This window comes from Pinus tabuliformis, chromosome 5_2 (genome assembly GCF_031772625.1).
Source record: "Pinus tabuliformis cultivar Carrire ecotype Pingquan chromosome 5_2, CPIR1, whole genome shotgun sequence".
NCBI lineage: Eukaryota > Viridiplantae > Streptophyta > Pinopsida > Pinales > Pinaceae > Pinus > Pinus tabuliformis.
Genome location: NC_142306.1, coordinates 327768784 through 327789563, shown reverse-complemented (window position 1 = coordinate 327789563; position 20780 = coordinate 327768784). Strand labels below are relative to the sequence as shown.

The window sequence follows — 20780 nt, the reverse complement described above, 5'->3', positions numbered from 1 at the left end:
GTCTGAGCGTTGTCATGACAATCTGTGCGACAACAAATAGTACATAAGAGGACCTAAAGGGATGAAGGCTAAAGGACTGCCTTCAGAAAGTAAGACGTCCATTGCCTCTGTATTTTGATGGGCAAATTGAGGATCTAATGGATTTGACCTCAAGCCCTAATCTTTTGTACACCATGCATACTAGTTGTAGTAGTGATCTGTGTGAAAATTCCTAAAATTGGAATCCTATTGCAACAACTAGTATTATTTCTCCTAATTGTTAATTAATTTAACAATTTCTTTGCTATGGCAAATATCGAAATAAACGCACCGCAACCTTCACAAATAAAATACCGTGGAAAATAATGCGTTGGAAACTGAGAAATGCTAGCACACACACGTAAAATATGAGACAATTATTTTTGGACAAATGTCCTAGGAAAAACCCAACTTGGGAAAACCGGTGCAGCAGTGAGGGTTTTTTTATTATGCAGTAGTGAAAATTTGAGTACAATCTGGATGCCCGAAACTGGCAAATCCACAACAAGAAATTTTGGGCAAAATTATTGAAGGGAATTTACCCTTCCTCCACCAGCAATCCCGACACAACCTGTCTTCAGAAACTCGACCCTCTGACCCTCTGCATCAGTGTCTGCGCTGCTCTGCTTGACATCAAGCCTCCAACTAGTCTCTGACAAAGTCGTTCTGGCTCCAACTGCTAAGGAAATCGTCTCTCCGACCTTTTGGAACCTTTGCTCGGTCTCCGGAACTGAGAACGATTTTCTCTCCAATAAACCAAATTGCCTTCTTTGAAGCTACTGCGTAGTGCTTTGTGCTGCCTCACTAGGATAACTCGTCCCTCTTGTTGTTGCCTCTCCGGATCATTGTCCCCGCCCCTCACTCACTCTTCGATCTCTGGTTCTCTCTGGCAACTAACTGCTGCTACTTAGGAAATTAATCTGCCAAGAAATCGAATTGCTCAAGTATCTCTATTGATCTCTCTATCACCACATCGACCTCCTCTTATAATCCTCTGTTAGAGCACCAACGACCAAGATTAAAACATAATCGATGGCTAGGATCATATATGGATCGATCCGTGTGAGTTTCTAGATGAGTCTCGCCTTGAATTAACTAACACTGATTAATTAAACATATTCCCTAAGTTTAGACTTAGGAAATATTTAAAAACTGGTTAATAATCTAATTAAGTCACTTCTGGGCGGAATTTCCAGAAACGATTTCTGGGTTTTGTAGATTTCATTTAATTTAGCTTCTCCACTAAATTTCAAGGCTAGAACACATCTGATGCTACAAAAACTAACACTCCCTCTTAGCGAGGAATGTGTTCTAGTGCTACACATCCTGCTATAACACCCTGTCTTAACATCATCTCCTATCACGCTGCTGATGTCTGGTTACTGCTATCCACCAATCACTGCGCAACTCTAATATATGTTGCATCTATGTTGCTGCTGACGCTGCCATACTGCATCTGCACGACAACTCCCTCTCATTTGTTGCTGCTGCAACTGCAACATTTGCAACTAAAAAACATCCAAAATACTGAATCAATTGTGATCAATATGATGCATCTATCTCCTGAGTCTTTGACTGCTACTAGCATCTTCACTGTCACTGAAGAATCTGTGCTGCTGCTGACTTTGCATTGTGCCAACTGCACTGCTGCCAACTCTGCACTGCGCTCCCCAGCATTTGACTGCTGCTAGTCTCAGCAACTGCCACTGATCCATCCCGCTACTGAATACTGTGGGCCCCCATAGCCAAGTAATGATCCATGAGGTGGACTCCTCAGGAATACTGCCCAATTGTAGTGCTTTGTTGCTACAACACCAAGTTACCCCACCTCACTCCTGGAGGTAATAGGTATATCGGCAAACATCACGAAATCTTCCTCCAATCTGGAGGAAAGCCTATCGATCTCTGTTGAAGCTGCCTGTTGGTCCTGCTTCGCTTCCTTGTCCTTCTTCCTGAGAGGACACTGGGTACTGAAGTGACCAAGCTCACCACACCTGAAGCACTTGACCTTTGGCAAGTCCTTCTTCTTCATTCTCGGCTCCCCTTGTCCCTCACTGGAACCCTTAGATGCGAGGGCCACATTCTCCTCCTCCTTTACCTACTTTGATCCGCTGCTGCTGCCACTGATGGAGTTCTTCAATAGAGCTCGTCTCAACATCTCCTACTGCAAATCTGCCCACATTCTATCCTAGTCTGGTAGCCTATCTCTGCCCAATAGGGAGCCATAATGCCAAAACCCTTGATTGTTCCCTACTGAATTTGTGTCTGGTATTCCCTAAAAGGTACCTTCTTAGATTGGTATACCCTCGTAGAAGCCTTCATTTTCTATGGTTCTTTGTGCATTTATTACCCTTGAATCATAATTTAGAATCAAAACATAGTTTATCAAACTTATATCTAAGAAGAGGCCTACTTATACCTTCAGGCCAATAATTCTTTGTGGACCAATACGTTGATCAATAAGCAAACGTTTTCATATGTAGCAATTTACTTTAGCATGTAGACATGAGGAAATTGCCGCAAATTCTTAGGTTGTAAGAGCTCTTATGTTTTAATGCTCAATCATTACTTTTTGCACTGTTGGGGTTCTACTAGTTAGGAGCAATTCTAAGGAATTTTTTTTCAGTTCCTCCCCACACCAGCATTCTGACTTATCTTTCCTGGTCTGTAAAACACATAATGGCACTGTAATCAATTTTTTGGAAAACAATATTTTCTTTCCTACATGGACTTTTGATATGATTGCATATGCTACATTGCGTTTTTTCATTTCTAATTGCTTGTTATAAATTTTCACACAGTGATGAAGTGGGCTTTGTGCATCCTTCTCAACTAGCATCATTCCATGTTTTAGAAGGCCAAGATACTACTGAATCTCTTGTTGAAGATGTACAGACATCTATTGCTGGAGAGAGGAATTTGGTTATAACATCTGAAGGTTTACCCTTTGAAAGTGTTGGTGTAAAGTCAAATCTCCTACTTGTTGATGGGGGGAATACAGAGAGCAACAGAGGACCATCCTATGATAGATCTGTTTTCTGGTGCAGAGATCATAAGCTTGCTATTTGCATCCCAGCTTTGCTTCCTCTATTTAAGGCTGCAAAATCTGCTTACCTGTTTTCATACAGGCAGTATAAAATCCTTGGTGACTTATCACAAAATGAAGATTGTTTGCCATATGTATGTGAATCAGGAAGTTCATCAGAAACTCTCAGAGAGCATAGAAGTACAATGGATTTACACTCTGTAGAAGCTGCACTTTTGAAGCACAGCAAAGTTGTTGTGATATTAAGCTGTGACTATGCTAGTGCTTGGAATTCCAGGTATATTTCATCTCCCTCTATAAAAACCATTTGTTTTTAGTCTTTAGAGGTTTTTTCCTCTTCTATTGTCTATTGTTTCTCTCTTTCTTTATTTTAGTAAACAAAATTTACTGCACAGTGGGTCAACCATGGAAGATTGGGCAGAACTTGCATGGAGGCTCACTATTTTCTAATTGACATCCTGTATGGAATGCACTAAGGTCCAAAGAGGAAATCCTATGGCAGGCAGCTCTTGTTATTGTGGAACTTGATCTCTAGCATAATGATCAATTCCTGGCATGCTACAACATTTCCATTTGATTTATAGTACTAGGTTTTTATTATGATACAAAAAGTAGATTGACCCTGAACCCTTATTATTGCTTAACATTTGTAATTCCATGTTATGCTTCAAAATATTTGTGAAACAAGCTTGTCATTATGTTTGGGAATGATATCTAGAACTCATGGAGAGTAGAAATAGGTTATTCAAAAATATGCTCTGAATATCTATTCCTAAATTTGGATCTCAATCACTCACAATCTCCTCCTGTAGCCATTTCTATGCTTCTCCAACATGTGGAAGAGCTTAGGTGTAGTTATAGCAAAATATTTATTTCTGTGTCAACCCTAAAATACACCAATTGGGAGCTACTATGAGATTAAACTACAAGGTTAATATTTGAATTCTGAAATTTTTAATGTGTAGAATTTGTAAACTGCTGTAGCCCCAACCCAGTTTTAAGTTTTTGCATGTGGTTTAATGCCCAAACTCAACATAACATGTAGCTGATATAAACATTAAATTTGCATTCAACTCAAAACATAAGAGACTACTCTACTTTTTTGCATTTTCCATTTTGAGCTTAGATAAAAAAATAAAATGCAAGCACACAGCAATAAATGAGACACTTATTTTTGGTCCAATGACCCTGGAAAAACACACAAGGGGAAAACCAGTCTTCAAGGAGGATTTAATTTGTTTCTTAAGGAAAATAATTATGCAGCACAATAATGACAGACTTATCTCTCTTTTGCTGATGAGATATTACAGCCCTTGTAGCATGAAAATTTTTGCCACACTGTTGACTCTCCCAGCCACTTATTCTGCCTCTGCTCTCATGCTGAAGGTGCCTTGAAAAATGGGTCAAACACAGCAGATTCTTCTCTGAAAAATTCGTGCTGCTTTTCAGACCTTACAGTCTTGGGATTCACGTCGAAGGAGCCTTTGAGTTCATGTTGACATTCCTGGAATTTGCTGCAGAGACTGTCATTGGAATTCATGCCAGAATTTCAGGCTAGATCTGCATGCCCAGCCTGCTGACAAATGGCCTCGAAAACTGTGCCTGGAGACCACCTGTAGCTGCCTCCAAATCTGAGCAAGCAGTCCAATTTCTCTGCCAGGAAAATCAGGCTTCCTAAAAATTTGTGCCAGCAGATTTATCACTCCCTCTTCCTTGGGATTGGAGCTCCTTGCTGAGAATTCTCCTCCTGCAATATGTGTAGCAGCCTTCTTGTTCTCTCCCTCTCCTCCAAAACTCTCATGTAAAGAATGAAAAATGAGGGAGTCCCTTCCTTTTTCCTTTTTGTCATCTCAAAATGAAGAGAACCCTAACCCTTGAGATCTAACAGCTCATTAGATCAAGGGTGGAGATCATTCCCTCTCTTGATCCCTTCTTAAATGTGTCCCCCTCAATTAATGAGATTCCTAGTCACTTTTAATGTTTTTGTATTATGTGCACTTTTTCTCTCATAAAATCACTTTCAAAATATAAATCACTTTAATAATAAAGTGTACCTTGTACTTTTTTCATAAAGTCACTTTATGACAAAAGTGACATTAATATTAAAATACATGGTAGCCCACCAAAAGTAACTTTCCTCCATGACATTAATATAACTCAGTGTTGATAATATCGCCGAGATATTGGCGATATTCAGAAATATTGCGATATTTTCGCTCCCCGGAAATATCGCTGATAAAATATAGCGATATTTTCGCTCCCCGGAAATATTGCTATATTTCCAAGATATCGCTGATATCTCGCGAAAATATCGCGCAACAATGTGAAATATCGCCGGGCCGGCTAGTCCGCAGCTAGAACAGGGAAAAATCGATTTCTTTTGCTCATTTTTCTTTTCTAAGTGTTGGATAAGGAAGGGGAGAGCATTGTGGTTGTTGTCAAGGAGGAATTGAGGATTGAAGAGCCATTAGCACCACCAACAACAAATTTTTTGTTGATCAAAGATTGAAGAATAGTGAGACAATCTTCATTTTTTCCATTAACAGGTATGGTCTAAGAAACCCCTATGTTAATGATTTTTTTGATAGATTTAGGGTTATTCTTGCTTACCTCTTTGCCTACCAACATTTTTTTTGTTTTTGTTTTTATCCATTTGCTATGATTTTCATGCCCATGAGCCAATGCAAGGGTTTTCTCCATATTTGGACAGCAAACTCGATTTCTTTTTTTAACTTTCAAATGCACCCTCTTATTGTCATTTTTCATTGAATTCACATTGCAAATAATGTAGCAAAAAAAATATTTTGTAAAATGAGGTGGTTATTACTTATTATTTTTTGTGTATGGGTGGAGTAGCTTTAATCATTAATTCCATTTTTTTTGATGCCCTAGGTTTGAATTAGCTCACTACAAATATGCCAAAAGCCTTGGACCCATTTTGGGAGTATGGGGAGCCTGATGGTGGGACAAATCAGGCATATCTATCATCCAAATTGTGTGGGACTAGGGTGACAAGAGGGGTTACGTGATTGAAATACCATCTGGCTAGACTCCCTGGACATGATGTTGGGCTTTGTACAGTTTCTAGTCTGGAGCTTATACAAAAAACTCTTGAAGCAATTGATGAAAAAGACATAAAGAAAGAAGAGGCGGAAGGAAACAAAGCTGAACGTGCAGGTCGATCTTTTGGGATGTCTTCTTTTGATTTCGAGGCTGAGGGTAGTGGGAGGGGCTCCATATCATCACTTGCTACTGCTAGTGCGAGGTCATCATTTTTCGTTCCACGAATAAGACATGGAACACAACCTTCCATAAAATCAATTGTTAAGAAAAAGGAGAAGCAAGAAGCAGATAGAGTTATGGGGAGGTGTCTTCTCTGGAGCGACTTACCTCTCAGCATCACCAAAACCAATCCATTTTGGCAGCCAATCCCTCCTGGAGGTATCTCGGCTATCATGGCGAACACCTCCTCCTCGATCTTCGCGGGCATAGCCTTTGGATCGTGTTTCTCATCTTTGTCCTTCTTCCTGAGAGGACATTGAGTTGTGTAGTGACCCATCTCACCACGCTTGAAGCACTTTATATTCGAGATGTCCTTCTTATGTCTCCGCTGCTCCTGCTGTCCCTTCGATGCAAGGGCTGCATTCTCCTCCTCCTCCTAGGGCTTCAACCCATTGCTACTGCTTCTGTCAAGTTTAACCTTGACTAAGTCTCTCCTTAGCGCCTCTTGTTTTAGAGCTGCCCACATCTCATCCCAATTCGGCAAAGCTGCTCTGCCCAAGATACTCTGGACAAAGACTTGCCACTCATCTGAGACATAATTGAGGGCCAGTCTAACCAACTCTGAATCTTGAGGTGTATGCCCCACAATAGACAATTCATCATGGGTCTCCTGAAGCTTCGTGAGGAATGGATCCACACGCTCCCCTTTTTGCATCTAAGCAGATCTCAGCTTCTGTTCAAGGTACATCTTCCGTTGCTCGGAAGATCCCTGATATAACATAGACAAAGCATCCCACATCTCCTTAGCAGTCCCTCTGCTAGTGATGTGACAGACCACATGATCCTTCACTCCGTCGAGGATCATTCTTTTTGCCTTCGCCATCTCAGCCTTGTATTTCTTCAACGGATCTACATCTGCAGGGACAACCACCACGCTGTCGACGTATGTCTTGAGGGCATGCTCATCTAGAAGGAATGACATTCTTGCCTTCTAGATGATGTAGTTGGATGCCCCATCCAACTTGTCCTGATCCCTCAAGCCACTGGTTTCCATTTCTGCCACAAATGTCAAAAATCTCCTCTCTCCTCTGTGCTACTACTAGGCTAGCCTACGCACTCCCTGCTGGAGCTAGTAAAAATGCTGCCCTTTGCTGCTGCTCAGCTCTAGAGAATTTGAATTCCTTGGCTAGGAATTCTCTGAGGAAGAAATTCCCTCAGCTGTGCTTCTCCTCTCTCTTCTGACGATTTTCTGCCTAGAAAACTGTCTATAGAAAAATCTGCGTCCCACCAGCTTCTCCTCACGTTGAGATTTCAGTGTTGCTCCCTCTGCCTCGACAAAAACTCGTTCTGGAAGCCCTTTTCTTCGTCGATTCACTCGGAGAGAGGCTGCCTCGAAATTTCAGCCCTTCGGCTAAGAACTGCGCAAACCCTCTAGGGTTTTGAATTGCTGCCTCTTGCAACTTTTCGATCTCCCTCTTTTGGTTAGCGCTAGGTTCTCTAGCATTGCTCTTCTTGTTCCACCTGCAGCTCTGATACCATGTGAAAATTCCTAAACCAGAATCCCTACTGCAGCAACCGATGATATTTCTCCTACTTATTAGATTTACATGAACAAGCTATTTGTAGTTTCCTACGACAAATATTGAAATACATACACTGTAGCCTTCACTTAATTAATTTATATGCGGAAACAAGAGACCGAGCAAGAAAGAAAATACAATACAATAACACCGTTATTTTTGAACAAATGTTCCCAGAAAAACCAAATGCAGGAAAACCGGTGCAGCGGATCTGAGGGTTTTATTATTATTCAGTAGTAAATCTGAGTACAATTCTTGGATGCTCAACTAGCAATCCGATACAGAGAGAAACTGGACAAAACGAATGGTGAAGTGCTCTCACCCTGTCACTGGGAGAATTTGAGTCTAATCATGGTGAACTGGAGCCTCTGCATACCCTCTGCGCAGAACTACGTCACTCCCATGTAGTTCCCGCATCACCTTTGCTGGGTATCTCACTGCTCTTTCTCTGGACCCTCAGCTGGCTGGAAAATCCGAATCTTTGCCTCTCGGTCTGACACCTCGGCTCTTGGCTACTGAAATTCGATTTCCTCAGCAAGAATTCGATCTCCCTCTAAGGCCTATGCTGCCACTGCGTCAGCTCTGGGTGGGCCAATGTCTGCCTCTCTCTGGACGTCGTTGTGCCCTCTTTGCCTCGTACTCTCCAGCCCAGGAAAACTTCCTTCTTCTAGATACTCACTGCCCCTCACTGCAAAAGCTCACTTCGAATCTCTCTTCGGCAGCTGCTTTGCTTCAGAAATTTGATCTTTTGAACTCTCTCAGTGTGTCCTCCAAGTGCCCATCAAGCCTTCTCTTATAATCCTCTCGTTGATCAATCAACGACCCATATTAGATTCTAATCAATGGCTAGGATCATATTGACTTGATCTCCGCCTTCTTCTAGAAGTTTCACCCATAGTTTATATTAATACCCTTTAATTATTTTAATTTCCTAAGTTTAGACTTAGGGTCCCATTAAAAATAATTAATTATTTTAATAAAACTGTCTCAGGTGGAATTTCCCAAAACGATTTCTGGGTATTGGAGAATACATGTGTCTAAACCTCCCTGCAAATTTTGAGACTTAGAGCACATCCGATGCTACCAGAAATCAACATAGAAAATTCTAAAATTTGGCCTTGCAACTAGCTCTAAAATTCCTCCACATGTGCGAGCTCTTTCTTCCCTTCTTCTTGATCTTTTCTCCATTAGCTAGGTGCAAAAAATACACGATGTGATCATGAGTGAGTTTCCCTCCAAGTGATCGCACTGTCTTCTATATATCTCTGTTTAGGAGGTCGAATAGGTGGCTCTTGGAGGCCCAGGGCGACTTGTTCCCAAGGAGGGCTGACTTGACAATTTTGGTGGACTTTGACTCAATATAAAATTCAATTTTTTTCTTACAAATGTCCAAATGGGACATGACTCAAGTACATTTTCTTTGGCTCAAAATAATTTCTTTTTGACTTTGTGAGCATGAAGAACATGCTTTAACCAAAAATAAAATATAATAATGAATATAATAAATACATCTATGATAGATTTACAGTATATTATGAAGACTGACACTAGTTACATTTTCAACAACACTCTCAAGAAGAATCAATTACAAATAAAAAAAGGGCAAGAAACACAATCAAACATACAACAATGGAAGCAAGGAAAATATATTGGTAGGAAACATAAAGCTTTCATGTTAAACAATCAAGTTAAAAGACTTAAGGCTATGATGCAAACAATACAAAGGAATCTCACCAACATTCAAAGCACAGATGAAGTCAAACCCTTAAAAATAGATAAGGTTCATTCCACCACAAAAACATGTTCAACTAGAGAGAATCCTATTTACTATGCTTTGAGGAAAAAACAGTCTTTGAGAGGGTGGCATTGTTATAAACGTAATAATACTACAAATATAATTAATAATAATTATGATTAATTTAATGAAAGGACAAGGAGAACATTCCTCTTCATCTCATGACCAGTCAATGCATAAAAATACACTGTCACGATGCTCATTGTGATGTCATTCTTAATCATTCAATCAATCAATAAAATATATTGCAGAAATATTCTGTCTTCAAATAATAAACAGGACTGTTTATTACAAAGTCTTAGCCCGTTCTTTTCCCTCTTCCCTGCCCTAACAAAGGAACCCTTTGTATGGACATTACTTAGTAAATTGAAGTTTTAAGATTAATTCTTAAATATACTTTCATTAGAGTATACATAAGTTGAAATCCTGCTATCTGATAAGCATGACTGGGAATCTTGTATGTGTTAATTACTAAACTGTTGCTAGTCCCTGAAGATCAGCTATTCTCATGACCAAGTTCATGCCCTGCATCTTTTGGTAAATCCTGTGGGACCTACACTCTTAATGGAGGATGATACTAAACAGACTTCGCTTGATCAATTAAAAGATTAATTTCTTATCTATTTTAAATTTGTGAGACCATTTCCTTTATCTGATACACATAAGGGGGCATTTTTATGTTGCAAGCCTGGCAAGATCAAATATTGTCATCACTAAGTTCATATACAATATCAGTTGGTAATTCCCATTAGCATATCTGCATCTATGTTTAGTATGTGTCATTATTTAAAATGTAGACAGAGACCTTGAACTGGAAAGGAAAAAATAAAGAAAATTTCTTTACTGTGTTTATGGTGCAGGAAACAGGTTATATCACAAAAAGCAATCAACGAAGTTTATGGGGCAGAGCTTCAGTTGTCAGCACTTGTTCTTTCCTATGCTCCAAAGAGTGAGCAAGCTTGGTCTTATCGGTAATATGCCAACTACACCAATTTTAAAAATTTCCATCTTATTCAAATGATTCTGGGGCATTTTTCAGTAACATATAATCCTACAGTCTTTGTGAGGAAAACTAGGCAGCTGAAATATTAACTTGGGAAAAGCTCACCATGCATATTTACACGGATATGATCTTAATTTTGTGTTTTCATTTACAAGTCGTTTATCCCAAATTTTTTCATGGGGATATAAAGGTTTGTAAAAGGGGAAGCAAGAAATATCTTGCATGTAAGAAGAAAAGTTATATAAAGAGGAAAATATATATGAGGTGCATAATTTAGGAGTAATGCAGGAAATAGGAAAACAACCAAAAGTAGTTAAAATAATTTTATTAATGTATGTAAGTGACCAGAAAAGTAGATAAATGAATTCAAGAGCAATGTTGCAAACATCATGTCGGTGAAACATGGAACATTGTTGTTTTAAAGGCGATTACATGGAAAAACATTCCAAGCTTCCATAATAGGGAAAAGTGTGTTGAAAATTGATGTTCTATGCTGAAACAATTACCTAAAATGAAACTTATTCCAGCTGCAATATCAGTTAAGCAATTGTAGATAGAACATACACCATATAAACCATATGCAAAATAGAGGACAACCAAAAACACAATGAGACAGAATTTAGGTCCAATGACCAGGGGAAAACCCAACTAGATTCTTCTTCTATTAGAAATCAATTGTTCAACTGAGAAATAGAATACAATGAGATATCAAGAGAATGAAGAAGTTCACCCAATTCTGAACTACCTGTAACAAGAAGATCTCTGATATCATCACCTGATGCAAACATTGAATCACATTGGTTCACCAAGTTCTGCTCTTACTCTCCAAGTCTCTCTCTCTCTCTGAAACCTTGTCTAGTCTCTCCAACTTGTTAGATAATCAGAAAGGAAGAAAGATTTTCTAATGTTGACAATTACTTGTGACATACTTATATACTTATTAGCTTTCTTTAAGTTCTTCTTTTATCTTCTTTTCATCGAGCAATCATCAAATCAAAACATGAAGATCAACGACACCAGATATAGGCACTCAGCTAGGGCTAAAATCCCTATTAAGGGGAAAACCCAGTCAAACTCTTCCATTAGTAGATTCAAGACAAATTGAGATAGACCAAGACCTTTGACTAGACCAAATGACCTTCCTCCTCCACCAAGTCAACCTTCCAAAATGATTATGCAAACTTCAATAGTCACTTCTTGTGAACCAACTTCAACCCAGCTACAACACAAAATTTCGGCCCACCAACTTCCAGTTTCAGCCCTACTGCAAATCTGAAATTTCGGCACCCCATCAGCTTCAGAATTTCGCACATGTGAGTCAAAGAGAGGGAAAATCAACTTCTTCTTGCTTGACAAGTGTCTCCTTCTCCTTCACTAGGGTTTTCTCCATCTCCTTGGGAATTTCGCTCTCCTTTTCTTCCTCCAACTACTGCAGATCGAACTTGCTTGTGTGTGCTCCAAATGAGGTCGAGTTGCTTCCTTTATATTGTGGATTTTGGCTCCCAATGAGGCCGACTTGTCTTCCTTGAGGCCAACTTGGTGGAGGAGGCCTTAATGACTTATTTTCTATGTTGCACGAGTTTCTGGAACGTGGGAACGTTGGGAACTTGGGTACGGGTGTCCGTAACAGCTAGAGGTTTCCCCTAGATTTCCAAGAAACGGCTAATTGGGAGAAGTAATATTATATATATATATATATATATTTTTTTTTTTTTAATTTATAATTTATATAATAATCAAAATATTCAAATATTAAAATCAATTTAAAATTTTAATTCATTATATGAATATCAAATTCAAAAATGAAAATTTGAAAATGTAAATGATTCAAGAGACACTTTTGAATTTAAGAAACAAAGTGAAAATCCAAGAACTCATCATATTAATATTCATATTGCTAGCATGCTCAATGTAGTACATAGTAAAAAAGAATGGCAAATGCCCAAAGTGGAAAAGTAATACATGGTCCAAAAATGCTCAACGGCCAAAACATAACATTAAAGATTGAAGTTGAAGATGATCATAAAGTGCAACCTTTGGCATCAAGACTATCCATATAACCTTGAGCCTTGCTAGGCACTCCAATTCCATCATCACCATCCTCAATATCAAGATAATCTGCAATGCTACCTAAAGGTATGCCAACTAAACCTGCATCTGGTGAAGGATTATCCTCATCATCATCAATCTGAGAAGCCTCCTCAGCATCAACATCCCATCTTGCTGCAGGGCCCTCTAGATACTCAGGTAGCTTCTTTGAGCGAAGTCGAAGACTACTATGCATATAAACCAATTTCTCTGCTTTCTTAGAGGTAAGCCTATTCCTCTTAACAAAGTGAATGAAACTATAAGTAGACCAATTCCTTTCAGCTGCCGATGAACTAGAAACCTGAGATAGCAAGCGTGAGGCAAGATTTCGAAGATCTTGGGCTTTCCTCCTGTACATTCTCCACGATCCAATGGGATTCCTTTGTGCATAAATGTTGATGTCCACCTTTGCATCTTGAGAGAATGTGGAAGGGTTTAAGGTAGCAAAATCAATAAATTGTTCCCACATTACAATTGCTTCATTAGGTGTATAGATTTTGCATATGGCATCAAGAAAGCCTTGTTTCACTTCTTCATCATCAATGGGTAGAACTCTGTTTGGTCTCTCCATATACTACTTTGGATTAAGGGCATAAGCAACCATGTGAAGAGAGGTATTGAGTTTGATCCAACTCTTCCCTATTATCTTATGAATTTCATTGAAGAACTCCAAAGAGGGGTTTCTATCCTGAATGATGTGCCTTATCTTGCCTACCATGCTATCAATACATTCATAAACTTCTCCAAGGGTGGGGGAATCAAAATCTGCATACCTATTCTACTCCACAATTGGAGCTGTGAAAGAAACAACATATTTACAATTAGACCACCAATCATCATTGAGAAGCTGCTCTCTTATCTTCTTTGCCTGCACCGATTTAGATTCAGAACATGCATTCCACTCTTGGGAAACAACAATGGCTTGTAAGGATGCATGCACCTCAACCATACGTTGAAGAAGAATGGAGTATGTAGCATATCTTGTTTCTGCAGGTTTCAAAAACCTCTTCCTTGAATACATCCTATAGATTGCTAAAGAGGCATGGTGGTTGCAAATGTACATTTGTGCATCTCTTGCATCTAAAATGAGTTTTGCAATACAAGATATTTTGTCAATGTCTTTGAGGACATTATTCAAGGCATGTACGCAACAAGGAGTCCAAAAGATATGCCTATATCGACTTTGAACCATCAAACCCGTTGCTTTGCAAACATGGGCTGCATCTGTGATTAGTAATTACATGTACAACATTTCAAGGACCAAGCTCATCAATTGCTTCTTTCAATACTTCAAACATGAAGGTAGCATCCTTTAGTTTCCCACTACAATCAACTGCTCTTAAAAAATAGGGTCTCACTGGAGATGTAACAATAATATTCAACAATGGCCTTTGTTGAATGTCTTTCCAACCATCCATAACTATTGAAGACCCTGAATAAATCCAAGATTGTTTAAGGGGTCCCATAAGCCCTTGCAATCTTGTCACCCCTTATCTAACATTGATGTCCTCATTTTGTTGTAATTTGGAGGTGCATATTTTGGCCCAACAACTATGATTTTTCGTACCATTTCTTTGTAACGTGGATAACGGGTAGCATTAAATGAAATTCCATTTGTCATAAAAAAATCAGCAATAGCAACATCAACCTCATCCCTATGTAATACATTGTAGATTTTAGAAATTTGTTCCTGAGCAAAACTAGTGGGCCTCTTACTCCTCCTAGAAGTAGACCCCCCCGCACACTCAAATTTGTTTGATGCATTTTGATTAACCGAATCTTCCATATCATGGGAAGAAGATCTAGGTACTTTAAAATTACAATCATTGTGCAAGTTCATTACATTGGATCCTAGGGAAGCCATATGAAGTTTTGTCAACTCCACCATTTTCTCAATAGTACATGTACAACCCTTTACCCCATCACCAGATAGGGAAAAAGGATGATGCCTCACCCTAGTGTAGCTTCCTTTAAACACATGGTTACACAATGTGCACATCCATTCTTCACAACCACCACTATTCTTTTTCTTGTTTTTTGTAATTTTCTTCACAAGCTTTAACAAGGGTTTCTTGGGGTTTGTGCTTTGTTGGACTTGACCACTTGGAATTGGAGGAAGAGAAGAATTTTCATATCCACTTGGTATTGAACTACCACTCTCCATGATTTCCTTGATTAATACAAGAGACAAAAAAACAAATTATAAACAAAATGTACAATGATTTTTTTTTTTTTTAAATAACATGTACTTGTATACAAAATTGAAATGTGATTTTTCTTAAATTTTCAAATGAAACTAAACGAGCTACTTTGTACTTATGATTCAAGGAATGATATGAAAATACTTTGTACTTATGATTCAAAAAATGATATGAGAATTTAATTTTTCCAGCTCCATAATAAAATCTCTTTTCCATAACATTGTGCTTCTAAAATCAGCATTTCTTACATTTCTTTTACTGGTATATAAAGATAAGAACTATGAAACATATAGGATATCTAAAGGTAGAGTGGCACTAGAAAATAATATTTAGAAGATAGCGAATAACACTCTTACACACTCATATGAACTTATTCATACTCTTAGATTCTAAATTTTTTCTGCTTTGTCTAGCGTTTTATGACCCTTGTTTCTTTATAGACAAATTGTATACCTAAATCTAATGACTGAACTTTTTATATATTTAAAATTTTTAATAAACTTTTATATGATGTAAACTAATAATATAGTTTCTCATTTAAAAAAAAGCTATAATTACCTATCTTTAAATTAAAATTAAACTATAAAAATAAACTAGAATACTTTCCTAACATCTATCACTCAAATTATATTTTATTAATAAAATGACAAACTAAATAAAAGTAAAAAAGCATATAGTAAAGGAACAACTAAATTTCATAAATGGCCGAAGATTTGTCTTCCAATAAATTTGAACAACCAGTATGTTTGGGTTCTCGAGAGTCTGCTCAAACTTCTTATGCAAGATTGGAAAGCACCAGAACACATGAGAATAATGAGTTTGAACGAGATTTGAAGGAGTTGGCAATTGCTGATAGAGTATTGAATGAGCATCACGTAGATAGTAGAAGAGATTGTCAACAACATGTTGAAGCATCCTCAAGCCAAAGGAAGGAAAATACATTTGGGTCAGACATGGATTTAGTAAGGATCCACCCATCAGGTCCTAAGGAGAGTGTACTTCTCCTGTACTTTCTAGTCAAATACCTTCGGTCTTTGGATTTCATGCTGATTGTGATGCAAATACTGCCTCTTTCGTATCAGAGGTTGATCCTTCCAAGCCTGACACTTTTGAACCAGTTTCAGCTCACAATGATGACAACGATGACAATAAGCCAGTAAACATAGCAGACAAGGAATCAGACAAAACCCGCTTGAATAAACATCAGACTGAGCTAGAGGAGTCCTCAGTCAAAGTCTTTCAAGACTGTAATTTAAAAAGAAATAGTATCAGATAATTCTGCATCTGATGCGTTACAAGTTTCCACATCAAAGAATAAATATTCTCAAACTAAGGTGGTCAAGTCTGATAGAGCTACAGTACAATGTTCAAAATATGATGCATCTCAAATAGAGATGCATAGATCAGTTGATTTCACTACCTCATCAAAAAATCGAAGTTCCGGAACTGAGATAATTAAGGATGTTGAAGGTACTGGTGAAGGCCCAAAAGAGGATGCATCTCAGACTGCAATAAAAGAATCAGTAGATTCAACATTCCAGTAGAAGACAATGTCGGTTATGAGAGGAGGGGAGATGGTGCAGGTTAGCCCTTGAGTAATAAACTCTTAATTTTTCAACCATAGTTATTGTGAATGTTGTTAATATTTTTATGTAGGCATTGGATGATTACATGACAAAGTAATAAAACTGCGGAACTGTTAGCTTTAGCTAAGACGCATGTGATTGAATTCAGAGGCTCTAAAATATTCACTGATTCAAGTAATTTTTACTGATTGTACTTTCATGGCAGGTAAGCTACAAAGTATACATTCCACAATGAGCTGCAACACTGGCTAAAAGACAACTGAAACGATGATGCTATTAATGTGCACGTGCTGGTGCATTCAAGACCTGAAAATATTCTCTTGATTTTATTATAAAACAGAGGAAGATATTCAATCAAATTACAAACAGGTTAATCCTTTGTTGGATCTCTCAGAGGGCGATACCACTGTTGAATTAGTACAGGCCATGCCCCATTTTAAAGTACCGGTAACTCGTAAGTGATGCAGGCAGACTGGGGAAAATGATTAAGAATTGTTGCAGAAACGTTAGATATCAAAATCAAAATCAAAATGCAGAACAATGATAGTCAAAACAACAATACTCAGAACAACAATAGTGCAGAGGTTATACCAGACAACCTCTCGAACGACCAGGGAAAATGATTAAGAATTGTTGCAGAAACGTTAGATATCAAAATCAAAATCAAAACGAAAAACAACAATACAATGATAGTCAGAACAACAATAGCGCAAAGGTTATACCAGACAGCAGAACTGTTCCCTCTGCTACTGTTTGCAAACAAATACCAGCAAATAACTGTGCTCTCCAACAGCAAACAAGTTAACAACTACAGTGATGGAGTGAAAAGGAGGTCGAGGAACAACATTTATGGAGGATTATGAGTGAGTTTGGTGGGAAATGGAGTTTTTTTGCAAGCGAATTTGGGAATTGGAGTTTTTTTGGCACCAAATTGATGTTGGAATGCGGGAACTCTAAAATTTTTAGGCATCAAGGCTTTCGGAATGGTCCGCAGGTCCCAATGACCTTCCCACTGAAAAGGAAACGATCCCATATTGTTCACAAGCTCCCGGCAGTGCGGGAACATTGGAACGGGTTTCCCACCTCCCGGGAGCCGTTCCGGTGTAACAAAGCTTTTTTTTACATCAAAATAATATTCTTTCTTGATAGATAAAGCTCAAGAAGGGTCTATTACATGATGACATGTACAAAGACTCTTGACATAAACCCTAGAAGCCTACAATGGAGGATTTGACCAAAAAATAAAATAATAAAGCATGAAACCCATGCTTAGTAAATAATTTTTCTTTCATAATAAAATTTCTTTTTCTTTCTTTTGACAAATATATTACATCATGACTCAAGTACAATTACGAAGACCGACATTAGTTACATTTTTCAACACTCCCTCTTAACTAGGGAGGTATTCATAATTACATGTAGGCAAAGGTACCTGGAAGATCTCAAAATGATATGATCTATGAAGAGTCATAGCACACGTAGTGCTACAGATTAGATACCTGACCGGGGTATTCTAATTGGATAGTGTACTTTAGCTTTAGCCACTCCAGGGACCATCAGACTTTTAAGCTCTAACACCATCCCAAGGATCTAGTTGCGTATCCAAGGTCAGAGCTCCAAGACCAACGCTACCTTGCCTACTTCAGGATCTAGATATCATGACAGGTTGGCCAGATGTCCTCCCAAGCAACTTGTCGCCCCAAGATGCTTTATCTATCCTAATCAACTAAGCCAGACATATCCACAAATCCAAGTATGCTTCAAATAATCCACTTTTACGGAGAGATCCTGCACAATCACAACCCCAATTAGTAATAAACTTTATATATATATATATATATATATATATATCTATATATGTATATATATATATAACTTCAGGGTCCTCAGTCATTCTGATGCTACTTATATCATCATCAAGTTATCCAAATACTAACTTCCTCAACAACACCAAACACACCCTCAGTACTTCTCAAGTCTTTTGTTTGCAACTTTACGAACATCCATCTGTAGTACTTTCGTTCATTCTTTGGTTTCATTCTTTCTGCAAGGTATCTACTATAACTGTAATAATATGCCCTCCCTCTTAACTGGGGAGATATACCCTTTCTTCTATTCAAGCTCCCTCTCAACTTAGGGAGATCAACAACTTCCTTATTTTACAACATCTGATAAACTTCAACCTTTCAAGGCTTCATTTCTTTTAGGAACATCATTCTTTCTTATGATAATAAGGTCATCTATGTTGGAAATTGTAACTATGTTCAGTCTTCATTTGATGTATTTGAGTCATCATGAAATGTACTTGTCAAAAGAATAAAGAAAATAATTTTTATTATTGTAACGGCTTATTAAAGCATGGGTTTCGTGCTTGGGTCATCATTACATTAGTCAAAGTCCCCATTGTGGACTCCTAGAATTAATATTGAGTTTAGAGTCATTGTACATTCAAAGAGACCCTTCTTGGGATTTTGAATCATGTAAAAAGGTTTACTATTGAGTCAAATATGATTTATGTATCGTCCACACCAAGTCGGCATAAGGACACTTATTCGACCTCACATGGAGCCTATAAATACAAGCTAGTCGAAGTCATTTGGAACATCACAACTCAAGCTAGTTCGATATCTCAAGAGTAGCTGGGAAGTGCGAAGTCTGAAGCTGGGAAGCCAAAGGAAGTATGAGTTTGGGGAAGTCTAAGGAGAAGAAGAAAATCGAACTTTTGGTGGTTCTCTGTGTGTGTGTCGTGCCCTACACTGGGAGATTGAAGTCTTCCCAGTTCATTGATGCCGGAAGCTGCTGCCTAGTCGAAGTTGCTGGAAAGAGGTCGAAGATCTAGGAGGTTGACTTGGTGTGGAGGGAAGGTTTGGTCTTTGTCTAGGGTGAAGAGTCTCAAAGAATACTATTGAAAGGAAGAATTTTCTTGACTGGGTTTTCCCATGGCATAGTGCCTACATCTTGTGTCTGTTGTTTTGTGATCTTCATACACACATAATATGGTAATTTCTTGATGAAATATAAGATAATAAAGAAGTAAAAGAAGCCAACACACACAAGTAATTATCAAGAAAGGAGAATCAAACCCTAATATAACTGCTTTGATTTTCCAACATGATTTCAGAGCTAAGGTCAGGAAGAGTCGAAGATCACTTTGTTGGCATGGATTCCCCCTCTTTGATGAACTACATAAGAATGGGTATCAACACTGCTGGAAGCTGGATCAAGAAGGTCATCTTCTGCTTATTCAGCAAGGTCAAAAGTCAAGGATTCTTGGTTGCTCTTATAGGTTCTCTTAATGATGACAATGCATGGATCATTGATTGTGGAGCATCGAGACACATGACAGGAGAAAGCAAACAACTTCATACACTATCAAAGGAGCCATCTTCTCATGCAGTGGAATTAGGTGACAACAAAAGCTATGCTGTTAGAGACCTGGGATCAACATCGTTGAAGCTGGATAATGGATCGAAGCTGCACCTCAACAACATTCTATATGTTCCAGGTTTGAAAAAGAATTTGCTTTCTATTTCTTGTTTAGAAGATAAAGGGGAAATAATTGCTTTTGTTGATGGAAAAGTATTGGTTTGGGGAAAAGACTCTAGCATTGATAAAGCTAGGGTTATTGGTGTTCTTGAAGGAAGTCTTTATAGAGTCATTACACCACCTCCTCAAGCTTTGGTTCATATGGAAATAAGTCCCATTGCGCTGGGCATAAGAGGTATGGTCATCTACATTATAAGGTCATCCCTACTCTTAGTCAACTGGTTCATGGTATTCCTAATATGAAGTTAGATCATGAAGGTGTCTGCAAGGGATGTTCTTTGGGAAAACATACAGGAAAGCCATTATATAATAGTGATTCTTGGTCTAAAGAGATATTAGACCTCATCCATTCCAATGTTTGTGGGCCCATGTCTGATAAATCACTTGGAGGTCATCTCTACTATGTGACATTCATTGATGATCATTCTAGAAAGACATAGCTCTACCTCCTCAAAACAAAAGATGAAGTATTTGATAAGTTCAAGGAGTTTAGGGTTGAAGTGGAAACAATGAAAATTCCTAAATAGAAATCCTACTGCAGTGATTAATATTATTTTTTCTACTTATTATCTCAGAAATAAGTTATCCACAGTATTCTTACGGCAAATATCGAAATATATTCTACTACAGTCTTCACAATTAAAATATTGCAGAAAGTAAATGTAAGGAAAAATATTGGCACAAATACAATCACA

General features: G+C 38.2%; 1 protein-coding gene across 6 annotated transcripts in view; it reads left to right on the top strand.

Moving 5' to 3' along the window:
- LOC149158830 (uncharacterized) overlaps positions 1–20780 on the top strand; it is a 523084-nt gene that overhangs the window by 105917 nt on the left and 396387 nt on the right. For all 6 annotated transcript variants that reach the window (XM_089436325.1, XM_089436329.1, XM_089436328.1 and 3 more), the window contains 2 exons: positions 2820–3341; positions 10522–10632. In XM_089436325.1, coding sequence (XP_089292451.1) covers positions 2820–3341; positions 10522–10632 — 633 coding nt within the window. The remainder of the gene's footprint in view (positions 1–2819; positions 3342–10521; positions 10633–20780) is intronic.